The sequence below is a fragment of the Epinephelus fuscoguttatus genome, linkage group LG12, assembly GCF_011397635.1.
Source record: "Epinephelus fuscoguttatus linkage group LG12, E.fuscoguttatus.final_Chr_v1".
Taxonomy (NCBI): Eukaryota; Metazoa; Chordata; class Actinopteri; order Perciformes; family Serranidae; genus Epinephelus; species Epinephelus fuscoguttatus.
The window spans coordinates 10,980,704-11,008,547 of NC_064763.1; the positions used below are offsets into that span (position 1 = coordinate 10,980,704).

Below are 27,844 nucleotides of genomic sequence, written 5' to 3' on the forward strand. Positions count from 1 at the left end.
GGGACCTGCTATTTCATGAATGAAATCAGGGAAAAATACTGAATAGTTAATTAATTCATTTTTATTATATCTTTAATTCATCAGTAAAATGTTTTTTTCTTTTTCATCCAAGATGCAATATTTAAAATAATTATTGTAACATGATGATATAATTATTATAATCTAATGATTATAATAACCAATAAAATAACCAAATTATATAGTCATTTCCACATCCTAAACGTTTTTAATAACAAAACAACAAAACAATATATAAAGATATACATATGTATTATTTTTTTTTTATTTATAATCCCCCTCTCAGACAGGGGGAGGGGAAGGAGGTGAGGAACTGTGTCAAAGTCATTAGCCTTACAGTTACACTGGAACTATGGTGACCATCACAATTTTTTTATTTCATTTTATTTTATTTTTTTTGCTGTAATGGTGTATATTTTTTTTTTTTTTAAAAACTTTTCCAAATTGCCTGAACAGTGTTGTGTTTATGCTGCTGCTAGATAAATTCAAAGATTTACATTTGGTATCTCAGAAACCAAGGAGCTGACAGGGCATTACAGTATCTATACTGTAGGGGAGATAATTACAGCACACTGCATTATCAGCAGCATCCCTATAGCACCATATCTAAATGACTATATTTATCAGTTTGCTTGGCACTAAAGGCTTCTTCAGTACCCACTGAACCTCACTCTGCAAACTGCCTTATGCGGTGAAATACCCAGTGGGTCCTAAATGTAATTTAAACACTGATAGCAACATCAGCAGGTCTTGGTGACAGATCACAAGAATAAATGTCTGCCCACTGACACTTTAATGATTTGAGTAATGGAGTGAAAAATAAGATTGTGCCACCACCACCAAACAGTGAACTGTTGGGAGACTAGTGCAATGTTAAAATACCAGTGTGGCTAGCTTTAAGGTGTCCTTTACTTGGAGCAAAGGGAGGCTGGCCCAAACCAAGAGAAACAGCTCCAGTCCCAATTATCTAGACATATTTTGGACCATACAGTACAGGAAAAAGGACTCTCTTTCTGACTGAGGACGGTTTGTAATAACTTCATTTGGACAGCAGAGGTCCTGTTTGAGCTCTTGGAGCCCGCCTTGATTCTTTTGCAGTGAAAAGAGAAAGTCATCTTGTCACCCTCTGCTGGCACCACAAACTGTATAAAATACTCACACATTACATGAGCCTTATTATGTGCTTGGGGGTATGACATAACACTAAAGATTTTATTTTTTAACATATTATACCTTTGACTCCATATTATCTTTAATGAATAAGTGAGGTCCTCAGAGGTTCACATTACAGGGGCTATGAGTGGTAAGAAATTATGAATGGCCGATTGAAATAAAGGTTATAATATGGTGCAATTTCAGCATCACTAATTTCCAATGTATGCTAGTCATGGTTGAAACTAAACCGTTACGTTAAAGAGTTTCTTCAGTCCCTCGCTGGTGTGAGCATGTGATCCCACACTTTCTCTTTCACTCTTTGCTCTCTGGAAATCCCCTCTAACTTTGGTACAGTCTAGAGTTCAGCTGACGCAGATAAGTAACGGAGGAAACAACACTGGACGGAACACCAAGCAGCTGAACCAGTTCTATTAAGACAAGATGAAAAAGTTATTTTTGATGCTTTTTCTCTGTCACTTTACATCAGCAGGTAAGATCATATTTGAAATCTTTAACTTTCCACTTGCTCCGCATTTTGCTCCTGCGTAGCTCAACGACACTCTAGGGATTTTGTTTCACCTCAACTCCAAGATTGTATGTTTAAACTGAATCCTACTAACATATGATGTGCGTGTTGACAATGTGCGTATATTTATAATGTGTGTATAAACCTTGTTTGTCCTGCAGTGAAACACACCCTGAGGTATGCCGTTACTACATTTTCTAGAGAGCAAGACTTCATGTTTGTCGGTATTGCAGTGGTTGATGGCATTGTGGCGGTTAACTGTGACAGCATCAAACAGAAAGTGGAACCAAAACAGGACTGGATGAGAAAACTCATTGAAGATGATCCTCAGCACTTGGAGTGGCACACCCATGAGTGTTATTACCCCAACTTCTTCAAAACCACGATACATGATTTGAAACAGCGCTTCAACCAAAGTGGAGGTAAAATATTTGGTAGTCTGTTTTTCACTGGTTTGGAAATTACATTGATGTCATGATATGTGAGTAGATATCGTCTTCGATTTTGGATGTGTTGTCTTCTCCTGGTTTTAAAGGCTGCATTACAATAAAGTGATGTAACTTTCTGAACTCAGCACACTCTTCTAACATTCTATTATTTGTCTTTACCCAATTAGTTGTTATATTGTTAGTGGTGTATGTATTTTCTGAAAGCAACAGCTGTCAACCCCTACAGTCTCGTCACAATATTTATATCAAGGTATTTGGTCAAAATATTGTGATGTTTGATTTTTTCCGATATTGCCTGGCCCTATTGTATCCTGACACTCCAGAGAGCCTCAAGAAACTATCAATACCCCATGTTCATCTGTACAGGTGTTAGTTCAAGAATCCTCACTCCCCACTTTTCATCTAACCTTTGGTATTGCTGCAGAATACTTAACCTCCTGATACACAAGCTTTTCCTTAGTATGCATTTTTTATTTCTTCTAGCTATTTTGGATCAGCAGGACCCAATTAGATTTTTCTTTAAAATAAAGCATTGTCTCTGAGCAGTAAGTAGTTTTGAAAAAAAAAAGTCCTTTTTTGGGATTGATGGGTTTATTTTTAATAGTCACAATTAAAGTATAAAGCAGTAGCCTATGTTTCAATGCCTGAATATTGTAATGCAATAACAAAATTACAAACACTACAACATTTGTTCAATGTTTTGTCACTCTTAAGGCTAGAGGACACTGATCAAGTCTTAAACTGCTCAAAATTGTTGTTTCCAGTGCCTGAACATGGCTGTGCAAAAGCCAAGTCGTACTGAATACAATAATAAAGATCAGTTTTTGTGCTTTTTCCAATTATGTGTGGATCGACTGTAGGCTGTGACTTGGCAGAGATGGCTGCCATCTTGTTTTTACATAGATTAGTGAATTGAGTTCTTGCTACTAATAGATGGCATAAAAAGTGTCCACAAATGAGGACAACAAGTCTACATCAAGCAAAAATGAATTATATGGGGCAGCAAACTCCAAATGTAATCTCCTCATATGAGGATGCAGGGTCACAGGAGGTTAACAGTCAAACAGGACTAATTATGTACAATTTTGATATTTCATTTGAAAAATATATCAGATTAATTATTTGGAGTTATTTCATGCTGGTCATACCAACCTGCACAAGGGTGAAGGTTGAGATAGCTGTGGTTAAAAGATGACAGAAAATAAGGGAGAGCGATAAGGTTCCCAGCTGGACTCCAACCAGGGATATTATAGGTCATGGTCGGCATTTTAACTTAAACCCTGTGACTTTGTACATAAAACACTTTAGTGTAACCAGATTGCAAGAAGACATAACCACTTGGTTTACTGTCATTGTCAGTTATTTACAGAACATTACTACAGCTGTCGTGGAATGGAATTTAGTTTTCATCACTCATATAAAGAAAAAGTGCTGATTATCCGCACTTGAATCATGAGCACACCACAAGACTGGGAGAATAGCTGTGCATCACACAATCCAGAGTATTTCTAAGATCATCTTTCCACTGGAGCTATGCATCATCAGTGCATCATTGCTAACTGCAGGCTCTGTCTCGGTCTCTCAGGTGTCCACATTCTCCAGACGAATATTGGTTGTGAATGGGATGACAAGACTGGAGAGGTTACTGGTTTTAATCAGTTTGGTTATGATGGAGAAGACTTAATATCATTCGACCTGAAGACACTGACATGGGTCGCTCCAAAATCACAGGCTTACCACATCAAAATGAGATGGGACGCTGACAAAACTATGATTCAAAGCACTGAAGACTATCTCATGAAGACGTTCCCTGAGTGGCTGAAGAAGTATGTGGCCTACATGAACAGCTCTCTGCTGAGAACAGGTAGAGTCACATGACCTGATGTAATTTCATGGACACAAAGATGTTCTTACAGTCTGTATTGTTTTATTACTCCACTGACATGACCTTCTCAGATTCTGTCACTGATTGTCCTGAGTTTCTTTTGTGGTAGTGTAGTTCCCTTCTCTGTCTATATACAGACAATGATGAGGTTGTGTAGCCAGTGGGTTGTTGGTTGTTATGCAGCACTGTCATATGTTCTTATAGCTCATAAGATGGGTGTATGTGCATGTGGCATATTCCCCTGAAAGAAAAAAGTTGGTGGACAATTTTGATGCACACAGTTGAGTCATACAGGGACAGTTCAATGATTGTGTGACAATTTATATTTAAGTTTACTGACAGGGACAGGAATCATCAGGCAGACAAGGGTCAGAACAAGTAAGGTAGTCAAAACAGGCAAATAACTCCAAAGGTACAGGCAAGAAATACAAAGTCAGGCAGAGGGTCAGGCAGGCAGGATGTTTACAAGTTCCAGATTCAGGTTTCACATCATAGATAACAGGTTACAGAATACAGGTGCGAGAAAGCAAAGGTGCAAAGCACATACCAACGTTGCCAAACTTGCAGTGAGTGAATGGAAAAGGGCTGATTAAGGGCTGATGAGGAAGTTGTAAAAAGGAGGGACAGTCTGAGGCCATGTGGTGGATGAATTGAAAAATGCAATTAAGGAACCTTATAATGGGGAATGTGGCTGGAGAAGAGGGACAGAGAGAAAGATAAGACCATCATTGTGTTCAAATAGCTGTTTATTCAATATTCCGGTTTATGATCAAATACCTGCAAAACTAATGACATTCACATCAGCCTCAGCTGTATTTTCCCTTTCTCATCTTTCTCTATCCCCTCTTCATCTCTCGCTCCCTCTCCCTCCATTGTCTCTCTGTCTCCTCAGAGCCCTCAGTGTTTCTCCTCCAGAAGACGCCCTCCTCTCCAGTCAGCTGCCACGCTACAGGTTTCTTCCCTGACAGAGCCATGATGTTCTGGAGGAAAGATGGAGAGGAGATTCATGAAGATGTGGAACCTGGAGAGATTCTCCCCAACCATGATGGTACCTTCCAGATGAGTGTTGACCTGGACCTTTCATCAGTCACACGTGAAGACTGGTGGAGGTACGACTGTGTGTTTCATCTCTCTGGTGTTAAGGACAACATTGTTACCAGACTGGATGAAGCAGTGATCAGGACCAACAGGGGTAAGAATGAGACCAGAGGGTGCTGATGGGGACTGCATGTCTGTGGTTTGCTTTAGCTTTTGTCCTCCAGCTGGAATAAACCAATTAAATCCTTTAACTAAGCCAACATAGGTTGCTGGCACGTAGTTCACAGCAGATAAAACACTGGATTACCTCTGTTCTAACCTGCTTTGTCTGTATCGTAAAATATGTAAAATATTCTTTTGGTCCACAGAGAGGCCCAGTAACATGACCGTCCTCATCGTTGCTGCAATGGTTGCTCTTGCTCTCTTCCTTGTCGCTGCCTTTGGATTCATGGCTTACAAAAAGAAGAAAGGTGAGACAGAAAATGAAATGATCATCTGCTCAATTGACTGTAGTCTGATTGTAGTCTTTGAATTGATGTTTTTATTCAGATTATATTCAATTGAAATGAGCACCAGTTCCCTGCACCCCACAATTTGAAGCAACCTACAGTAAGCACTGTAAGGCTCAGAGCCTGTGAGTCATGATAATATATCACTATGATGTAGGAGAGAAGGGATAGGAAAAGTAGTAAGGACTAAACAGAGGGGTAGAATGACTTGATTTTTCTGTCTGAGTGAGTAGAAGCGGGGATCATATTAACTAGGGATGCGATGATGAAAGATGGCATCTACAACAGTGACTAAAATGTTGATGATGGTCTGTTTTGATTTCAGCCAAAGGCCCTCCATCTCGTAAGTAAATCTTCCTTTAAAGACTGTATGCTGTAGATTCAAAAGTGGTTCAAATTATTGTGCAGATGAACTTTTTAGGACTGTGAGTGGACTCTATGCAGTTTCACACAAACTGTTTGTTTCTGACCTTACAGCTCCTGACAACGGCCCTGAGGTCTCTGAGAAACTGAATCCAGCCAACTGATTGACAAACACACTCACTGAGTTTCCTCATATGGGATGAAGAAAGTAAACTCTTTGACATGTGCCATGTTAAATAACATTACATAACATAAGTGAAGTATTAGTCATGATTTATGTGCTTGATATGTAAGTGTTAGTTTTTTTGGCAGATGCATTAAGCACCCAGGTGTCCATAGCCAACAACCTTTATGCACCCAGGGTTGAAAGGCTATTGTGGCTGTTTACATTACAGTGTTCTGGGCATTCGAGCAACATTGAAATATGACATTAACATGAATGGGTCTAATCAGCTTTTCTGGTAAGATTTATGTTGGCTGCCCCCTTAAAGTCAGAGAATCAAACTATTAGTCGGAGACTCCTCAATCGACTGAGATTCTTCAAGTGGAGCAGTAGTTTTTCTCTCTTTTTTTGGTTTGTTTTTTTTGGTTGTTTGCAGTGTTACTCAGGGATGTTTTGGTCCCCAGATGTGGCGGCAGAGTGAGCGCTCCTTGCTTTTACACTGCTCTACGGTACACGCATTTGCGAATCCTACCATAGAGAAGCAATGACCTTACTCTGCCTATGACTGGCTTACCCTGACAATCTTACCCTAACCTTAACCAATCCCACTCCTCTTGCCTAAGGCAAGGGTCATTCCTTCACCATCCTAGGATTCACAAATCTGCCTCCGATACAGGCAGCTGTGGACCCACACCCAGGGTGAGTCTGAGTGAGGTGGAGGCAGCTGCCCTGAGGAAAAGAGCCTTTGCCTGGTCAGGAGATAATGTTATCTTCTGCCTTCTGCTTAGAACTGGTAAATTTACAGCTCACAGCATCTTAATACGATACAATCTCTGGCTTTTGTTTGATATCTAGTGTCAGCAAAAAAAATATTGTTGCACATTTCCGATTCATTAGCTTGCAGGACTAACTTGGCTTGTTTACTATATTACGTGAGCGTAGATGTCACCCTAAATGCCCACCAGACAGTGTTCAATCTCTCAAACTTTACATGAAAAAACAGCAACAAAAAGTTGAACATTCATGTTGAAAGGCCAAATCTGACTTAAATGACATAATTCTGAGTTGGATACAGTCCTAAGGCACAAACAGAATGCCAAGACTGACTGACATAGGACTCAAACCCCAGTCTCCTGTGTGGAAGTCCTGTGTTTGACTCGTTCATCCACCACATATCACTCCCACCATGGACTGTGTTGCTCTTTATACTAGATCACCTGACTTTGTGGCAGTGCCTTTATGAGGTTTTATAATTTGCCACCTTCATCTCCAAGAGATATATACAAGATTGGCTAGTATTAGCTCTAAGTACGACCTCTTTGCCCTTACCCTAACTGTTTCCGACCTCGATGCACCAACGTGATGAGTACTATCCAGTCACGATCCACAATAACGGTTGTAGGGATGGGAGTAAATAGCTGAATAGCTGCTGTGTGATTAATTTCAACCGGGTGCTAATGGACTCTTTGTCACATTACAAATTAGTATTTGATTTTTAAAATCAGTTTTAATAACGGTTTGGTTCTTTATTGCAATAATGTGTTTCCTATAAATATTCCAAGAAAATTAACTGAGTGTGTTTGATCAATTTTGAATAATATTTTATGGCTTTAGAGCAACTACTGAATGACAGACTTCTGAATACAGTGCTCACAATCACCTCTTATGATGGACTATTGAAACCATGTTCTTTTCTCTGGTAAGACAGGGAAAGGACATAATTCATGATGTTTCTCATACCACATGGGTTTAATAACCAGGGGTAAGACTGCTGGAACCAGATAGACAGTGATGGTGGTTGTTATCCTGAGCAGATACAATGTAGATATGAGACTGGGGCAAGCTGTAGAGTATCTGCTCTTTGCTTGGGCAAGTGAGTGATTTAAAGGCAGCTATAAGGTATGTTAGGTCAGGGTTAGACAAAGATGTCAGAGGGCTCAGTGGATTTATGAGGGCGCAGCTAATACACACTGCAGGGCCTAATGACAGGTCAAAACATTAGTTAACATGAATATAGGGCTTATAGGAATGCTCACCCAAGTTTTGGTGCATTTTATTGTGTATTGATAATCACAAATGAATAACAAAATGAGATATATTATTCTTTTTTGTACTGATGTTTTGCTTTTCAAGAAAGTTTGGCTCTTTTTTCAAAAACTTTTCTCAGAAGTTTGGCTCCTTTAGTCCACAATCTGATCTGTGACTATAGCTGCAGAAATATGAATATAACCTGGGCATTTGGTACTCTCACAGAGGTGTTGAATGAGAAGATCCTCTTGCTGTGAGGCAACAATGCTAACCACTGCATCACTGTGATGCCCATAAAAAATAATATTGTCTTATTGAATTAAAAAGAAAGAACCTCCATGGGAGGTGATGGTGTGTCTTCCTCAAGCTCGGGTCCTCTACCAGAGGCCTTGGAGTTTGAGGGTTCTGCAAAGTATCTCAGCTGTTCCTAGGACCGCACCCTACTGGACAGAGACTTTAGGAGGTGTTGTACCTGGAATCTGCTGGAGCCACTCTCCCAGTTTGTGGGTCACAGCCCCAGTGTGCCGATCACCACTGGCACCACTGTTGCTTTTATTTCCCATATCTTTACTAGCTCCTCTCTCAGCCTTTGGTAGTTTGCGAGCTTCTCATGTTCCTTCTTCCTGATGTTGCCCCACACCTTTCTGTAGCTCTGAGAGTTGACTCACTTCTGTCTGTGTCGCCTCGATCCTGGCTGATTGGTCTCAGTTATGTACCTAGTGGGATAGTATGTTGTACTAAATTCACTTCATCTAGCAGACTTTCAGAGAGTACTTTGTCACTTAGCCTTGGTATTCTTCAGGGGTGCTGGGTTTCCAGCTTGTCCATTTCAATCTCAGGTCATTCAGCCTTGTCGTAAAGGGAATCTGTGTTGTAAGGACTTGTTGGGGCTTGGTACCCAACCTGGGATTTGACCTTTTGTCCTGGCTCCCCCTTGCCATAGCATGTTTGTTGTACCTCATCAATCTCTAGCTGCAATAGCAGTTGCCATTCGTCAATGTTGGAACACTGGACTAGGAGTTGTTTCTTGTCAGGCTAGATGTTGGGTTTTGAAGCTTCCATATATCCCACATCCTCTGCGTGTAGCCCCTCTCACAGGGATTACTAGTATAGTAGTATTCCAATAGTTCCATATTCTCTGCTCTAGTCCTTCTCTGTCTTGTTCCATTAATCCATTTCTCATCAGGTTGCCCTGGTTCCCCAACACCTGACGTGGACCTTGTTGACCCAGGCAACATCCGAGCCAGTATGACTCTTGCGTTTGTGGTTCCACTCATCCTGAGGTTGGCTAGCAGTATTAAGGATATGTGTTATGCCGCCCTGACTGGGAATGGAACCACAGATCTTCTGTGTCAAAGTAATTAGCTTTACAGTTACACTGGAACTATGGTGACCATCGCAAACTGCACACATACAGCCATATGGTTTGTCCATTCTGGGCTACTGTAGAAATAATATGGTGGATTTTGTGGAAGAGGACCCTCCGCATATGTACATATAAACAGCTCACTGTAAAGTAACAACAACACAAGTTATAAACTAATGAAAACATAGTTATGAATATTATATTCAGTTTCTGCCAGTGTATCCTCTTAAATCCTACACACTGGACCTTTAAAAGGTGTATGTTTTATTTTTCTTTTGCCTTTTATTTACATTTTAAAAGTATTATTTCAATAAACTGATGACAGTATTTCTCTTTATCAACATTTATGTGTGTCTTCTCAGTTTCGCCCTCTTTATCATCCATTTGGAAAACCTTTTTTTCCTGCTGTAATGGTGTATATTTTTTAAACTTTTAGATGCTAGGTAAATTCAAAGATTTACATTTGGTATCTCAGAAACCAAGGAGCAGACAGAGCATTACAGTATCTAAACTGTAGGGGAGGTAATTACAGCACACTGCATTATTAGCAGCATCCCTATAGCACCATATCTAAACGACTATATTTATCAGTTTGCTTGGCACTAAAGGCTTCTTCAGTACAAACTGAACCTCATTCTGCAAACTGCCTTATGCAGTGAAATACCCAGTGGGTCCTAAATGTAATGTAAACACTGATAGTAACATCAGCAGGTCTTGGTGACCGATGTTAAGAATAAATGTCTGCCCACTGACACTTTAATGATTTGAGTAATGGAGTGAAAAATAAGATTGTGCCACCACCACCAAACAGTGAACTGTTGGGAGACTATAGTGCAATGTTAAAATACCAGTGTGGCTAGCATTAAGGTGTCCTTTACTTGGAACAAAGGGGGGCTGGCCCAAACCAAGAGAAACAGCTCCAGTCCCAATTATCTGGACATATTTTGGACCATACAGTACAGGAAAAAGGACTCTCTTTCTGACTGATGACGGTTTGTCATAACTTCATTTGGACAGCAGTTTGAGCTCTTGGAGTCCGCCTTGATTCTTTTGCAGTGAGAAGAGAAAGTCATCTTGTCACCCTCTGCTGGCACCACAAACTGTATAAAATACTCACACGTTACATGAGCCTTATTATGTGCCTGGGGGTACGACATAAAAGAGAATGACAGAAAGAAAACAAAAATGTTAGTTGGTTTGTTTGTTTTTTTTTTTTTTTTTTTTTTACAGTTTTAGTCCACTAACTATCCCACTATTGGCAATGGTACTACTGTACTTTCAATAAAGCAATCGTGCTATCAAATTCACAAAATGTCTGAATACATTGCTCTTCTTAATGGGTTTAGTTGACTCTTTAATCTGCAATTTCCTATGACCTGTGTTCCAAACACACACCATGTGAAACTGTACGTGGGCAACTGTGCACTCAATGGGTATTAATGAATCAGTTCAGTCTGAAGACAGATTTGCTTTGGTTACATTTGTAAGGGCAATGTTTAAACTTATTTGTGTATCTACAGCCTTTTAGCATACTTTAAGGCATTAGCAATCCAATCCAACTTTATTTGTAAAGCACTTTAAAACAACTACAGAGTACCAAAGTGCTGTACAGAAGAATAAATAAAAGACAAAACAGTTCGCACAAGGCATAAAATACAAGTAACATAAATTAAGAGACATAAAACATTTGTAAAAAAAAAAAAAAAAAAAAAATAGCAGCTATACAATAAAAACAAACAATAAAATAAAATAAAACAAACAATAAAACAAAATAAAATCAACATCTTACAGGGTGTCAAAGGCCAGGGAGAAGAGATGGGTTTTAAGAAGAAATTTAAAAATAGACAGAGAAGACGCCTGTCTAATGTGCAGAGGCAGATTGTTCCACATTTTAGGAGCTGCCACAGCGAAAGCACGGTCCCCTCTGAGCTTGCACTTAGTTTTTGGCACAGTCAGGAGCAGCTGATCAGCTGACCTGGGTGAGCGGGTAGGTGAATGCAGCAGCTCAGAGAGGTAGGGCGGGGCAAGACCACTGAGGGATTTAAAAGCAAATAAAAGAATTTTAAAATGAATCCTAAAGTGTATGGGCAGCCAGCAGTGTGAACATTGTATGAACTGAGGTGATTACATAATATCTGACAGAAGGACAGCCTTATTATTCCAGAGGAGCCTTTCATTTGTCAATCACGAGGATCACTGTGTAAAAAGTGACACCATGCCCTGACAGGCTGATTCTTACCAATACTCATCATCATCCAAATGTTCATTCAATATATGAAAATTTAATGAAAATTTCATGCTTGACTGATGCTCCAGGATTTAAAGGCACTTCACTTGACCCTCTGTGCAATTTGTATACATTGGTGAGTTATTGCGTAGCCTACATGTTTCAAATTGATACAGTCAGATCATTTGGAGTACAGGAGCCGTCTTTAAGATATTTCTGAACTTTATCAAACATCTTAACATCTTCCAAATAAATTCTGTGATGTCGCAGGATTATTAGGAGCAGTTCTCACTTTATGAATCATGTAAGCAGACAGACTACACACAGTATTTACAGTAGAGGCAGTATTGAGCACAGCATGTTAATTTAAAGAGATGCAACATACTGAATGCAACAACTTTATCAATTCATTTAAAAAAAGACACATTTTTGTACTACAAATTGTAGCCCACAGACATAACTATGCATTACAAAATGCGCACACTGCACACACTGACAGGAGTTTCTGTCTCCTGAAACAGAAATTCAGATCCGCCCTGTGACACATATTTCAGATGCTGTATAGTAAATGTGGGACGCTTTATCTTTCTATCTTTAGTCCTTATGACCTGCACTCGAACCGCACACTAACATTTACTTTGGTGCTATTTATAGTTTGACTTGACATTACTCTGCAGTCCACTCTACTCCACAATATTTTTCTCCTCAGAGGTTCACATTACAGGGGCTATGTTTTCTTTAAGTGGAAAGAAATTATGAATGGCCAGTTGAAATAAAGGTTATAAAATATAATATGGTGCAATTTCAGCATCACTAATTTCCAACGTATGCTAGTCATGGTTGAAAGAAAACCGTCATGTTAAAGAGTTTCTTCAGTCCCTCGCTGGTGTGAGCATGTGATCCCACACTTTCTCTTTCACGCTTTGCTCTCTGGAAATCCCCTCTAACTTTGGTACAGTCTAGAGTTCAGCTGACGCAGATAAGTAACGGAGTAAACAGCACTGGACGGAACACCAAGCAGCTGAACCAGTTCTATCAAGACAAGATGAAAAAGTTATTTTTGTTGCTCTGTCTCTGTCACTTTTCATCAGCAGGTAAGATCATATTTGAAATCTTTAACTTTCCACTTACTCTGCATTTTGCTCCTGCGTAAAGACACTCATGTGATTTTGTTTCACCTCAACTCCACAGGATTGTATGTTTTAACTGAATCCTACTAACATATGCGGCTCTAGTTTCCCGGCGCGGCGCAGGGTTGCAAACCCCGCACAGAGCTCGTTTCGAGCAGCGCAACCCGAGGCGCGCTCAGTTTGGTAATTTGGCAGACCGAGGTGCGCTGAGATGGGTGTGCCGGCGCAGCAGGGGGAGGTGTCGACAGATCCAGCTTGGCGCAGTGACAGTTTCGTGCTAAAAGGCTTCGCCGAAGGTGTGCTAAAAGCTTGCCAGCTGAAACCACTGTCAGCGCAGGCGGAGCGCAGCCGGTGTAAGCCGAAGTTTGGCTGACCGGCGGACAATGCGCACACGTCACCAAAACCTCACAGGCAGTTTTCCAGAATATCAGGCACATTAACAATGTAATAAATAGCCAAAAAACACTATTCAATCCAACTATCTGCAATCAGCACATAAATGTATCTCTATATCGACTGTCCCGTCACATCTGATGTCAGATCAAAGGGGATTGGCACCGTTTGGCACGGGTAATGGAAACCCAACCTGATTTGATTAACACAGTTGCAAACTAATGAGTTCACATCCCTCTCAGCCAACCACAAACAGCCACAGCATCAGATAGGGAGTAGATATTCAGCATCTGTCTTCTTAGAAAAGTCAAAAGAAAAGAAACAGAGTGAGACTGCAAGAGAGAAAGAGAGAGCGCGTGCGCGCAAGAGAAACGCAACTTTGATTTACAATTGTGGTGACCTCCTCCCAGGCTACCTTTGCATCATCAGCCCGTGGAGGTCTGCTCGCAGTTCCTTATATTCGGACACTGTGAGCTTGGACCTCCTGGACCAAAACATCAGTTTCCTCCTGGGAGAAGTTTGGCCGTCTGACGCTGCTGCTCTCTTCTGCCATGGCGAATTGAGTAAACTCTTTTTATGCCTTCGCGCGGTGCATTAAGGGCGAGGAGAGGGGCTCATTTGATTGGTGTGATGTGTGTAAAACCCACACCTTCTCTCCTCCCTCTTTCCAACTTGCGCAGGTAGGAGGGACGGAGGTGGGAAAGAGGAGTAGCAGCGCCAGGCGCATGGTGTGCCAAACTTGCAAAATCCGCCTGGCCACACCCAGTTGGCGAAGTGCAGGCGCGCTGCGCCTCGCCCGGTCTGCGAAACTAGAGCCCATGATGTGCGTGATTACAATGTGGGTATATTTATAATGTGTATATAAATCTTGTTTGTCCTGCAGTCAAACACACCCTGAGGTATGCCGTAACTGCATATTCTGGAGTGCAAGACTTCAACTTTGTCGGTATTGCAGTGGTTGATGGCATTGTGGTGGTTAACTGCGACAGCATCAACAAGAAAGTGGAACCAAAACAGGACTGGATGAGAAAATTCATTGAAGACAATCCTTGGCACTTGGAGTGGTACACGCGACAGTGTTTAGAGAATAGGCCCAGCTCCTACAAAGCCAAGATTTACAGTTTGAAACAGCGCTTCAACCAAAGTGGAGGTAAAATATTTGGCATTCTGTTTTTCACTGGTTAGGACTGTTTGGAAATTATATTGATGTCATGATATGTGAGTAGATATCGCACTCTTAGAACAGATAAACAGATAGTTAAAAAATGACACAACATGTGTAGTCCCTGAGCACACTCGCTACATGTGTTAAAATTCTGCACAACGTGTCATTTTTGTTTTTGCTGTGCGTCTTCGATTTTGGATGTGTTGTCTTCTCCTGGTTTTAAAGGCTGCATTACAATAAAGTGATGTAACTTTCTGAACTTAACACACTCTTCTAACATTCTATTATTTGTCTTTACCCAATTAGTTGTTATATTGTTAGTGGTGTGTATATTTTCTGAAAGCAACAGCTGTCAACCCCTACAGTCTCGTCACAATATTTATATCAAGGTATTTGGTCAAAATATTGTGATGTTTGATTTTTTCCGATATTGCCTGGCCCTATTGTATCCTGACACTCCAGAGAGCCTCAAGAAACTATCAATACCCCATGTTCATCTGTACAGGTGTTAGTTCAAGAATCCTCACTCCCCACTTTTCATCTAACCTTTGGTATTGCTGCAGAATACTTAACCTCCTGATACACAAGCTTTTCCTTAGTATGCATTTTTTATTTCTTCTAGCTATTTTGGATCAGCAGGACCCAATTAGATTTTTCTTTAAAACAAAGCATTGTCTCTGAGCAGTAAGTAGTTTTGAAAAAAAAAAATGTCATTTTGGGGTTGATGGGTTTATTTTTAATAGTCACAATTAAAGTATAAAGCAGTATGTTTCACTGCCTGAATATTGCATTGGATATATAAATACTGATCAAGTCTTAAACTGCTCAAAACTGTTGTTTCCAGTGCCTGAACATGGCTGTGCAAAAGCCAAGTCATAATTAATACAATCCAATATTTAATTTGAAATATATATCAGATTAATTATTTGGAGATATTTCATGCTGGTCATACCAACCTGCACAAGGGTGAAGGTTGAGATAGCTGTAATTAAGAGATGACAGACAATAAGGGAGAGTGATAAGGTTCCCAGCTGGACTCCAACCAGGGATATTATAGGTCATGGTCGGCATCTTAACTTAAACCCTGTGACTTTGTACATAAAACACTTTAGTGTAACCAGATTGCAAGAAGACATAACCACTTGGTTTACTGTCACTGTCAGTTATTTACAGAACATTACTACAGCTGTCGTGGAATGGAATTTAGTTTTCATCACTCATATAAAGAAAAAGTTCTGATTATCCGCACTTGAATCATGAGCACACCACAAGACTGGGAGAATAGCTATGCATCACACAATGCAGAGTATTTCTGAGATCATCTTTCCACTGGAGCTATGCATCATCAGTGCATCATTGCTAACTGCAGACTCTGTCTCTGTCTCTCAGGTGTCCACATTCTCCAGACGAATAGTGGTTGTGATTGGGATGACAAGACTGGAGAGGTTACTGGTTTTTATCAGTTTGGTTATGATGGAGAAGACTTAATGTCATTGGACCTGAAGACACTGACATGGGTCGCTCCAAAATCACAGGCTTACAGCATCAAAATGAGATGGGACGCTGACAAAACTAGAATTCAAATAATTGAAGACTACCTCATGAAGACTTTCCCTGAGTGGCTGAAGAAGTATGTGGCCTACATCAACAGCTCTCTGCCGAGAACAGGTAGAGTCACATGACCTGATGTAATTTCATGAACATAACCATGTCATTACAGTCGGTATTGCTTTATTACTCCACTGGCATGACCTTCTTAGATTCTGTCACTGATTGTCCTGAGTTTCTTTAGTGGTAGTGTAGTTCCCTTCTCTGTCTATATACAGACAATGATGAGGTTGTGTAGCCAGTGGGTTGTTGGTTGTTATGCAGCACTGTCATATGTTCTTATAGCTCATAAGATGGGTGTATGTGCATGTGGCATATTCCCCTGAAAGAAAAAAGTTGGTGGACAATTTTGATGCACACAGTTGAGTCATACAGGGACAGTTCAATGATTGTGTGACAATTTATATTTAAGCTTACTGACAGGGACAGGAATCATCAGGCAGACAAGGGTCAGAACAAGGAAGGTAGTCGAAACAGGCAAATAACTCCAAAGGTACAGGCAAGAAATACAAAGTCAGGCAGAAGGTCAGACAGGCAGGACGTTTACAAGTTCCAGATTCAGGTTTCACATCATAGATAACGCAAAAGGTGAAATAAAGCAAAGGTAAAAAAGCTTTGCCAACCTGCCAGGGAGTGAATGCCAAAGGGCTGATTAAGGGCTGATAAGGAAATTGTAAAAAGGAGGGACAGTCTGAGGCCATGTGGTGGATGAATTGAAAAGTGCAATTAAGGAACCTTATAATGGGGAATGTGGCTGGAGAAGAGGGACAGAGAGAAAGATAAGACCATCATTGTGTTCAAATAGCTGTTTATTCAATATTCTGGTTTATGATCAAATACCCGGGCGGCACGGTGGTGTGGTGGTTAGCACTCTCGCTTCACAGCAAGAGGGTTGCCGGTTCGATCCCGGGCTTGGGAGCCCTTCTGTGTGGAGTTTGCATGTTCTCCCCGTGTCAGCGTGGGTTCTCTCCGGGCACTCCGGCTTCCTCCCACAGTCCAAAGACATTGTCCATAGGTGTGAATGTGAGCGTGAATGGTTGTTTGTCTCTATGTGTTAGCCCTGCGATAGTCTGGCGACCTGTCCAGGGTGTACCCTGCCTCTCGCCCGATGTAGCTGGGATAGGCTCCAGCCCCCCCGCGACCCTCAAGAGGATGAAGCGGTTAGAAGATGAATGAATGAATGAATGATCAAATACCTGCAAAACTAATGACATTCACATCAGCCTCAGCTGTATTTTCCCTTTCTCATCTTTCTCTATCCCCTCTCCATCTCTCACCCCCTCTCCCTCCATTGTCTCTCTGTCTCCTCAGAGCCCTCAGTGTTTCTCCTCCAGAAGACGCCCTCCTCTCCAGTCAGCTGCCACGCTACAGGTTTCTTCCCTGACAGAGCCATGATGTTCTGGAGGAAAGATGGAGAGGAGATTCATGAAGATGTGGAACCTGGAGAGATTCTCCCCAACCATGATGGCACCTTCCAGATGAGTGTTGACCTGGACCTTTCATCAGTCACACGTGAAGACTGGTGGAGGCACGACTGTGTGTTTCATCTCTCTGGTGTAAAGGACAACATTGTTACCAGACTGGATGAAGCAGTGATCAGGACCAACAGGGGTAAGAATGAGACCAGAGGGTGCTGATGGGGACTGCATGTCTGTGGTTTGCTTTAGCTTTTGTCCTCCAGCTGGAATAAACCAATTAAATCCTTTAACTAAGCCAACATAGGTTGCTGGCACGTAGTTCACAGCAGATAAAACACTGGACATACCTCTGTTCTAACCTGCTTTGTCTGTATCGGCCTAAAATATGTAAAATATTCTTTTGGTCCACAGAGAGGCCCAGTAACATGACCGTCCCCATCGTTGCTGCAATGGTTGCTCTTGCTCTCTTCCTTGTCGCTGCCTTTGGATTCATGGCTTACAAAAAGAAGAAAGGTGAGACAGAAAATGAAATGATCATCTGCTCAATTGACTTTTTTAATGCTTTGATTGTAGTCTTTGAATTGATGTTTTTATTCAGATTATGTTCAATCGAAATGAGCACCAGTTCCCTGCACCCCACAATTTGAAGCAACCTACAGTAAGCACTGTAAGGCTCAGAGCCTGTGAGTCATGATAATATATCACTATGATGTAGGAGAGAAGGGATAGGAAAAGTAGTAAGGACTAAACAGAGGGGTAGAATGACTTGATTTTTCTGTCTGAGTGAGTAGAAGCGGGGATCATATTAACTAGGGATGACATGATGAAAGATGGCATCTACAACAGTGACTGAAATTTTGATGATGGTCTGTTTTGATTTCAGCCAAAGGCCCTCCATCTTGTAAGTAAATCTTCCTTTAAAGACTGTATGCTGTAGATTCAAAAGTGGTTCAAATTATTGTGCAGATGAACTTTTTAGGACTGTGAGTGGACTCTATGCAGTTTCACACAAACTGTTTGTTTCTGACCTTACAGCTCCTGACAACGGCCCTGAGGTCTCTGAGAAACTGAATCCAGCCAACTGATTGACAAACGCACTCACTCAGTTGCCTTATATGGGATGAAGAAAGTAAACTCTTTGACATGTGCCATGTTAAATAACATTACATAACATAAGTGAAGTATTAGTCATGATTTATGTGCTTGATATGTTAGTGTAAGTTTTTTTGGCAGATGCAATAAGCACCCAGGTGTCCATAGCCAACAACCTTTTTGCACCCAGGGTTGAAAGGCTATTGTGGCTATTTACATTACGCTGTTCTGGGCATTCGAGCAACATCGAAATATGACATTAACATGAATGGGTCTAATCAGCTTTTCTGGTAAGATTTATGTTGGCTGCCCCCTTAAAGTCAGAGAATCAAACTATTAGTCAGAGACTCCTCAATCGACTGAGATTCTTCAAGTGGAGCAGTAGTTTTTCTCTCTTTTTTGGTTTGTTTTTTTGGTTGTTTGCAGTGTTCCTCAGGGAATGTTTTGGTCCCCAGATGTGGCTGCAGAGTGAGCGCTCCTTGCTTTTACACTGCTCTACGGTACACGCATTTGCGAATCCTACCATAGAGAAGCAATGACCTTACTCTGCCTCTGACTGGCTTACCCTGACAATCTTACCCTAACCTTAACCAATCCCACTCCTCTTGCCTAAGGCAAGGGTCATTCCTTCACCATCCTAGGATTCACAAATCTGCCTCCGATACAGGCAGCTGTGGACCCACACCCAGGGTGAGTCTGAGTGAGATGGAGGCAGCTGCCCTGAGGAAAAGAGCCTTTGCCTGGTCAGGAGATAATGTTATCTTCTGCCTTCTGCTTAGAACTGGTAAATTTACAGCTCACAGCATCTTAATACGATACAGTCTCTGGCTTTTGTTTGATATCTAGTGTCAGCAAAAAAATATTGTTGCACATATCCAAATCGTTAGCTCACAGGGCTAACTTGGCTTGTTTACTATATTATGTGAGCGTAGATGTCACCCTAAATGCCCGCCAGACACTGTTCAATCTCTCAAACTTTACATGAAAAAACAGCAACAAAAAGTTGAACATTCATGTTGAAAGGCCAAATCTGACTTAAATGACATAATTCTGAGTTGGATACAGTCCTAAGGCACAAACAGAATGCCAAGACTGACTGACATAGGACTCAAACCCCAGTCTCCTGTGTGGAAGTCCTGTGTTTGACTCATTCATCCACCGCATATCACTCCCACCATGGACTGTGTTGCTCTTTATACTAGATCACCTGACTTTGTGGCAGTGCCTTTATGAGGTTTTATAATTTGCCACCTTCATCTCCAAGAGATATATACAAGATTGGCTAGTATTAGCTCTAAGTACGACCTCTTTGCCCTTACCCTAACTGTTTCCGACCTCGATGCACCAACGTGATGAGTACTATCCAGTCACGATCCACAATAACGGTTGTAGGGATGGGAGTAAATAGCTGAATAGCTGCTGTGTGATTAATTTCAACCGGGTGCTAATGGACTCTTTGTCACATTACAAATTAGTATTTGATTTTTAAAATCAGTTTTAATAACGGTTTGGTTCTTTATTGCAATAATGTGTTTCCTATAAATATTCCAAGAAAATTAACTGAGTGTGTTTGATCAATTTTGAATAATATTTTATGGCTTTAGAGCAACTACTGAATGACAGGCTTCTGAATACAGTGCTCACAATCACCTCTTATGATGGACTATTGAAACCATGTTCTTTTCTCTGGTAAGACAGGGGAAAGGACATAATTCATGATGTTTCTCATACCACATGGGTTTAATAACCAGGGGTAAGACTGCTGGAACCAGATAGACAGTGATGGTGGTTGTTATCCTGAGCAGATACAATGTAGATATGAGACTGGGGCAAGCTGTAGAGTATCTGCTCTTTGCTTGGGCAAGTGAGTAATTTAAAGGCAGCTATAAGGTATGTTAGGTCAGGGTTAGACAAAGATGTCAGAGGGCTCAGTGGATTTATGAGGGCGCAGCTAATACACACTGCAGGGCCTAATGACCGGTCAAAACATTAGTTAACATGAATATTGGGCTCATAGGAATGCTCACCCAAGTTTTGGTGCATTTTATTGTGTATTGATAATCACAAATGAATAACAAAATGAGATATATTATTCTTTTTTGTACTGATGTTTTGCTTTTCAAGAAAGTTTGGCTCTTTTTTCAAAAACTTTTCTCAGAAGTTTGGCTCCTTTAGTCCACAATCTGATCTGTGACTATAGCTGCAGAAATATGAATATAACCTGGGCATTTGGTACTCTCACAGAGGTGTTGAATGAGAAGATCCTCTTGCTGTGAGGCAACAATGCTAACTACTGCATCACTGTGATGCCCATAAAAAAATAATATTGTCTTACTGAATTAAAAAGAAAGAACCTCCATGGGAGGTGATGGTGTGTCTTCCTCAAGCTCGGGTCCTCTACCAGAGGCCTTGGAGTTTGAGGGTTCTGCAAAGTATCTCAGCTGTTCCTAGGACCGCACCCTACTGGACAGAGACTTTAGGAGGTGTTGTACCTGGAATCTGCTGGAGCCACTCTCCCAGTTTGTGGGTCACAGCCCCAGTGTGCCGATCACCACTGGCACCACTGTTGCTTTTACTTCCCATATCTTTTCTAGCTCCTCTCTCAGCCTTTGGTAGTTTGCGAGCTTCTCATGTTCCTTCTTCTTGATGTTGCCCCACACCTTTCTGTAGCTCTGAGAGTTGACTAACTTCTGTCCGTGTTGCCTCGATCTTGGCTGATTGGTCTCAGTTATGTACCTAGTGGGATAGTATGTTGTACGAAATTCACTTCATCTAGCGGACTTTCAGAGAGTACTTTGTCACTTAGCCTTGGTATTCTTCAGGGGTGCTGGGTTTCCAGCTTGTCCATTTCAATCTCAGGTCATTCAGCCTTGTCGTAAAGGGAATCTGTGTTGTAAGGACTTGTTGGGGCTTGGTACCCAACCTCGGATTTGACCTTTTGTCCTGGCTCCCCCTTGCCATAGCATGTTTGTTGTACTTCATCAATCTCTAGCTGCAATAGCAGTTGCCATTTGTGGATGTTGGAACACTGGACTAGGAGTTGTTTCTTTGTCAGGCTAGATGTTGGGTTTCAAAGCTTCCATGTATCCCACATCCTCTGTGTGTAGCCCCTCTCACAGGGATTACTAGTATAATAGTATCCCAATAGTTCCATATTCTCTGCTCTAGTCCATCTCTGTCTCGTTTCAATAGCCCATTTCTCATCAGATTGCCCTGGTTCCCCAACACCTTGGACCTTGTTGACCCAGGCAACATCTGAGCCAGTATGACTCTTGCGTTTGTGGTTCCACTCATCCTGAGGTTGGCTAGCAGTATTAAGTGTAGCATCCCCGGTTGAATGATGGTCTTACTCTCCAACTGATGGTTCACAAGATCTTTATTTATGACACTTGTAGCTCCAAAACATTGCTGTGAACACACCGTAAGAGGAAGAAAACAAAAAACGACAAAAATATTACTTTTCTTCTATCCTTTTGAACCTTACAATATTCAATAATATTTAACCACAATTCAAATACATTTACTGTAATTTAAAGCTTAAATCTGAAAATGAATTGACTTTGCTATTCAAGTAAAACTATTAAATGACCCTTTTTAACTTAGCAATTAGTGACAATCTCCAATAGAGTGCTATGATGTAGGCAAGCATATCTAACCTGAAATATTTATTCACACTCTGTGCTGCAATAATACAACATAAATCATACAAAAATGTGCAAATTACACATAAACTGCAGAGCTTTCTCCCATGTTCAAATTTACTGCAGTTATTGCAAAACTAATCTTAAACTTAAACACAAATTTCCTCTTAGTAGCAGGCTTAATTCAACCAAGGAATAGCAATGACAACAGAATTTCTTTGTGTCGCGGCTAATATACCAATTAAGCTAGCCTACACATACAGCCCCAACAGTTACTCAGTACAAACTCTGAAAAGAAAAAAAAACTTCTAAGAAAAGGCATTATAATGTGACTCAATGTTGCACACAAATGACATATAAACCGACAAACCTTGTGCCCTTTTCAACCAGGTGCTAATTAACAAAAGCATGGCATTTTCGTTCGTCTGGAAGAAGCACTTGTAAACATCTACCGTCGTGCACGTCTCTTACTTCCTACCGCATTCTGCCTTCAAAATAAATGCACCTTCAAAATAAAAGCACCCATTTTATAATTTCACAAAATGAGACAAAATCAACATAGGTCACAAGAAAGCATTAATAAACTGAACAAACATCGTAATTAAGGTCATTTACATTAAGGATATGTGTTATGCCGCCCTGACCAGGAATGGAACCACAGATCTTCTGTGTCAAAGTCATTAGCCTTACAGTTACACTGGAACTATGGTGACCATCGCAAACTGCACACATACAGCCACTGTATATTTTGTCCATTCTGGGCTACTGTAGAGACAACATGGTGGATTTCTTTGAAGAGGACCCTCTGCATGTGTACATATAAACAGCTCACTGTAAAGTAACAACAACACAAGTTATAAACTAATGAAAACATAGTTATGAATATTATACTCAGTTTCTGCCAGTGTATCCTCTTAAATCCTACACACTGGACCTTTAAAAGGTGTATGTTTTATTTTTTCTTTTGCCTTTTATTTACTTATTTTAAAAGTATTATTTCAATGAACTAATGACAGTATTTCTCTGTTATGTTAATGCTGCTGCTAGATAAATTCAAAGATTTACATTTGGTATCTCAGAAACCAAGGAGCAGACAGAGCGTTACAGTATCTAAACTGTAGGGGAGGTAATTACAGCGCACTGCATTATCAGCAGCATCCCTATAGCACCATATCTAAATGACTATATTTATCAGTTTGCTTGGCACTAAAGGCTTTTTCAGTACCCACTGAACCTCATTCTGCAAACTGCCTTATGCGGTGAAATACCCAGTGGGTTCTAAATGTAATGTAAACACTGAAAGTAACATCAGCAGGTCTTGGTGACAGATCCCAAAAATAAATGTCTGTCCACTGACACCAAACAGTGAACTGTTGGGAGACTAGTGCAATGTTAAAATACCAGTGTGGCTAGCATTAAGATGTCCTTTACTTGGAACAAAGGGAGGCTGGCCCAAACCAAGAGCAACAGCTCCAGTCCCAATTATCTAGACATATTTTGGACCATACAGTACAGGAAAAAGGACTCTCTTTCTGACTGAGGACGGTTTGTAATAACTTCATTTGGACAGCAGAGGTCCTGTTTGAGCTCTTGGAGCCTGCCTTGATTCTTTTGCAGTGAAAAGAGAAAGTCATCTTGTCACCCTCTGCTGGCACCACAAACTGTATAAAATACTCAATACTCTTTTTTTACACATATCTTTGACTGATATTATCTTACTATATCTTACTATATAATAATGAAAATTCTATCTGTGGGTATGTCTCTGTGTCTGTCTTTTCCACGTTTTTCTCCTCACTGACCTCCATGTGAAATTTGGCGAGGATGCGAATGAAGCAATATTACATCAATTGGCCAAAGGGGGGCGCTATAGCAACCGATTGAAATTGCAAAATTTAAATGGGCATATCTCATGCCCCGTATGTCGTAGAGACATGAAACTTTGCACAGAGATGCCTCTCCTCATGAGGAACAAATTTGCCTCAAGAACCCATAACTTCCGGTTACACAGATTTTCCACCATTTTGGATTTTTTGAAAAACACTTAAAATCAATCTCTTCCTAGGAAGTTTGACCGATCTGCATGAAACTCGCTGAACATAATCTAGGGACCAATATCTGAAGTTCCCTCTTGGCAAAAGTTGGAAAACTTACTAAAACGGAGCTTCCGCTTTTGTTCTCTGTCTTTGTAAATGATTTACCATCTACTCTGACCAACTGCCGTGTTCAACTTTATGCCGATTACACCGTCATATATTCATCCCAGCCTGATGTATCACAAATTCAAGCCTCTCTTCAATTTGATTTTGATTTGGTACAAGAGTGGTTATCTGTCACATTCTGCTCTTGAATGCACCTCAGTCTCTCCCTGCCAATCAGCCACAACTGCTCTCACTCTCCTGATCACCCACACCTGCTCTCGCTCTCCTGATCACCCACACCTGTAGCTCATCCCCAGCAATCAAGCCAGCATAAAAGCCTCAGTCCCACACTCACCAGTTGCCAGATTGTTCTTTGTCATGCGAGACTTTCCAGTGTTTTCCTGCCTGACTCTACAGTTCCAACCCTGTTTGTTCCCAACCTACCTGCTCTGTCTGATCCCCAGTAAACCACCTCAGCCTTCTGTCCTTGACCACGAGTTTTGCCTTGTCCTCCTGGTTTCTGTCTGCCCGGCTGGTGGATGTCCGCCACAATCTCCGGTCTGAAGTGAGTTTTCTGCTTTTTGTCTGTCTGTATGTTCTCTATACAGGTATGTCTGTGTCTCACAGGCTTCTGAACTGAGCCCTCATCCAGCCTGCTTTTTCAGAGACTGAGTTTTCACCAGAGAGATCACTCTCCCTCCATCTTAAAGACTCAGTGAACTGTGCTCTAGTCAGACTATTCTCTGCTGTCTGCCCTGAACCTGACTGTATACTGAAAATAAAAGAAGCTGTGATTGAACTGATTCTGTGGTCCTACGTACTGCTCTTGGGTTCATACCACCCCGCTAACAGTTATCATTTCATAAGCTTGTGCTCAACAAAACAATCTTCATGATTTTTGGTACCAGGCAAAAACTGAAATCTTGAAGTAAGATCCTGTATAATTAACTAATGACGGCACACTACTGCAAGTTGACAGTTTCAAATATGTAGGTGTGTGGCTAGATCCTGAACTCTCATTCAAACTTCATAAATCATGTATTACAAAAAGTAAACTTATGAATCAATCTAAAACAAGATGATGCATCTCAAGGGGCTTATCAAAATAAATTTCAAACATAAGGCAATGAATATTGCGGAGGGCGTGGCTCATCACAAAGGTATATAACATCAAGGGTTTCACCGATCACCATGCAACTTTGTAGGTATATGACCACAATCTGAGGGGACCCCTCCATTATTGACCCCATCAAACAAAATGGGGGCGCTAGAGAGCTAATTTCTTATCTAGGCAGAAACGCCATATCGATTTTTACTAAACTTGGTAGATATGTAGAACAGTGTGCCTCAAGGTGACTGGAGAAATTTAACTCTAATTGGCAACTGAATGGCGCTATAACAACAGAAAAATGCTTAAAAATGGCTAAAATGCAACTGATCGCTGTGGCTCCCCCTGTGGCTGAATGTTGGGGGTTTTTTTCTAATTTTTGGTATGACTAAGTCATATGGTATGCTGCTGCAACAAGGGCTAGCCGCACCTTTCCCATGTGGACTACCAGTGCACCCCACTTAAGTCAATACAACATATAAATACTTTAACTGTCTTCAACGTGCTACCTCAACTACTAATGTACAGTTTTAGCCCACTAACTATCCCACTATTGGCAATGGTACTACTGTACTTTCAATAAAGTAATCGTGCTATCAAATTCACAAAATGTCTGAATACATTGCTCTTCTTAATGGGTTCAGTTGACTATTTAATCTGCAATTTCCTATGACCTGTAACACAAACACACACCATGTGAAACTGTACGTGGGCAGCTGTGCACTAAATGGGTATTAATGAATCAGGAATCAGTTCAGTCTGAAGACAGATTTGTTTTGGTTACATTTGTAAGGGCAATAATGTTTAAACTTATTTGTGTATCTACAGCCTTTTAGCATACTTTAAGGCATTAGCAATCCAATCCATCTTTATTTGTAAAGCACTTTAAAACAACTACAGAGTACCAAAGTGCTGTACAGAAGAATAAATAAAAGACAAAACAGCTTGCACAAGGCATAAAATACAAGTAACATAAATTAAGAGGCATAAAACATTTGTTAAAAATAAATAGCAGCTATACAATAAGAACAAACAATAAAATAAAACAAACAATAAAACAAAATAAAATCAATATCTTACAGGGTGTCAAAGGCCAGGGAGAAGAGATGGGTTTTAAGAAGAGATTTAAAAATAGACAGAGAAGACGCCTGTCTAATGTGCAGAGGCAGATTGTTCCACATCTTAGGAGCTGCCACAGCGAAAGCACGGTCCCCTCTGAGCTTGCACTTAGTTTTTGGCACAGTCAGGAGCAGCTGATCAGCTGACCTGGGTGAGCGGGTAGGTGAATGCAGCAGCTCAGAGAGTAGGCGGGGCAAGACCACTGAGGGATTTAAAAGCAAATAAAAGAATTTTAAAATGAATCCTAAAGTGTATGGGCAGCCAGCAGTGTGAACATTGTATGAACTGAGGTGATTACATAATATCTGACAGAAGGACAGCCTTATTATTCCAGAGGAGCCTTTCATTTGTCAATCACGAGGATCACTGTGTAAAAGTGACACCATGCCTGACAGGCTGATTCTTACCAATACTCATCATCATCCAAATGTTCATTCAATATATGAAAATTTAATGAAAATTTCATGCTTGACTGATGCTCCAGGATTTAAAGGCACTTCACTTGACCCTCTGTGCAATTTGTATACATTGGTGAGTTATTGCGTAGCCTACATGTTTCAAATTGATACAGTCAGATCATTTGGAGTACAGGAGCCATCTTTAAGATATTTCTGAACTTTATCAAACATCTAAACACTTTAAAAACAAGTCTTCAAAGCTCATTCTCTGGATGACCCAAATAAATTCTGTGATGTCAGCAGGATTATTCGAAGCAGTTCTTACTTTATGAATCATGTAAGCAGACAGACTACACACAGTATTTACAGTAGAGGCAGTATTGAGCACAGCATGTTAATTTAAAGAGATGCAACATACTGAATGCAACAACTTTATCAATTCATTTAAAAAAAGACACATTTTTGTACTACAAATTGTAGCCCACAGACATAACTATGCATTACAAAATGCGCACACTGCACACACTGACAGGAGTTTCTGTCTCCTGAAACAGAAATTCAGATCCGCTCTGTGAAACATATTTGAGATGCTGTATAGTAAATGTGGGACGCTTTATCTTTCTATCTTTAGTCCTTATGACCTGCACTCGAACCGCACACTAACATTTACTTTAGTGCTATTTATAGTTTGACTTGACATTACTCTGCAGTCCACTCTACTCCACAATATTTTTCTCCTCAGAGGTTCACATTACAGGGGCTATGTTTTCTTTAAGTGGAAAGAAATTATGAATGGCCGATTGAAATAAAGGTCATAAAATATAATATGGTGCAATTTCAACATCACTAATTTCCATTGTATGCTTGTCATGGTTGAAACAAAGCCGTCATGTTAATGAGTTTC

At 40.6% G+C, this 27,844-nt stretch overlaps 2 protein-coding genes across 12 annotated transcripts in view; both read left to right on the forward strand.

Moving 5' to 3' along the window:
• Nucleotides 1-1,495: 1,495 nt before the first annotated feature.
• LOC125898899 (major histocompatibility complex class I-related gene protein-like) overlaps nucleotides 1,496-27,844 on the forward strand; it is a 45,869-nt gene continuing 19,520 nt past the window's right edge. The window contains exons 1-7 of one of the 2 annotated variants that reach the window (XR_007450665.1): nucleotides 1,496-1,663; nucleotides 1,861-2,121; nucleotides 3,734-4,012; nucleotides 4,926-5,225; nucleotides 5,440-5,541; nucleotides 5,906-5,923; nucleotides 6,058-6,272. Coding sequence is in view for 1 of the 2 variants with exons in the window: in XM_049592943.1 (XP_049448900.1) it covers nucleotides 1,615-1,663; nucleotides 1,861-2,121; nucleotides 3,734-4,012; nucleotides 4,926-5,225; nucleotides 5,440-5,541; nucleotides 5,906-5,923; nucleotides 6,058-6,107 (1,059 nt within the window). In the remaining variant the exon portion in view is untranslated. Of the gene's footprint in view, nucleotides 1,664-1,860; nucleotides 2,122-3,733; nucleotides 4,013-4,925; nucleotides 5,226-5,439; nucleotides 5,542-5,905; nucleotides 5,924-6,057; nucleotides 7,677-27,844 lie in introns of those variants that run through there. The other variant, XM_049592943.1, reaches the window with a different exon arrangement.
• LOC125898897 (major histocompatibility complex class I-related gene protein-like) overlaps nucleotides 12,673-27,844 on the forward strand; it is a 43,324-nt gene continuing 28,152 nt past the window's right edge. For 3 of the 10 annotated variants that reach the window (XM_049592941.1, XM_049592934.1, XM_049592936.1), the window contains exons 1-4: nucleotides 12,674-12,821; nucleotides 14,134-14,400; nucleotides 15,805-16,083; nucleotides 17,335-17,634. In XM_049592941.1, the coding sequence (XP_049448898.1) occupies nucleotides 12,773-12,821; nucleotides 14,134-14,400; nucleotides 15,805-16,083; nucleotides 17,335-17,634 (895 nt within the window). In that variant the 5' untranslated portion in view covers nucleotides 12,674-12,772. Of the gene's footprint in view, nucleotides 12,822-14,133; nucleotides 14,401-15,804; nucleotides 16,084-17,334; nucleotides 17,635-17,852; nucleotides 17,955-18,324; nucleotides 18,343-18,476; nucleotides 18,497-27,844 lie in introns of all 10 variants that reach the window. The other 7 variants (XM_049592940.1, XM_049592937.1, XM_049592942.1 and 4 more) reach the window with 5 other exon arrangements.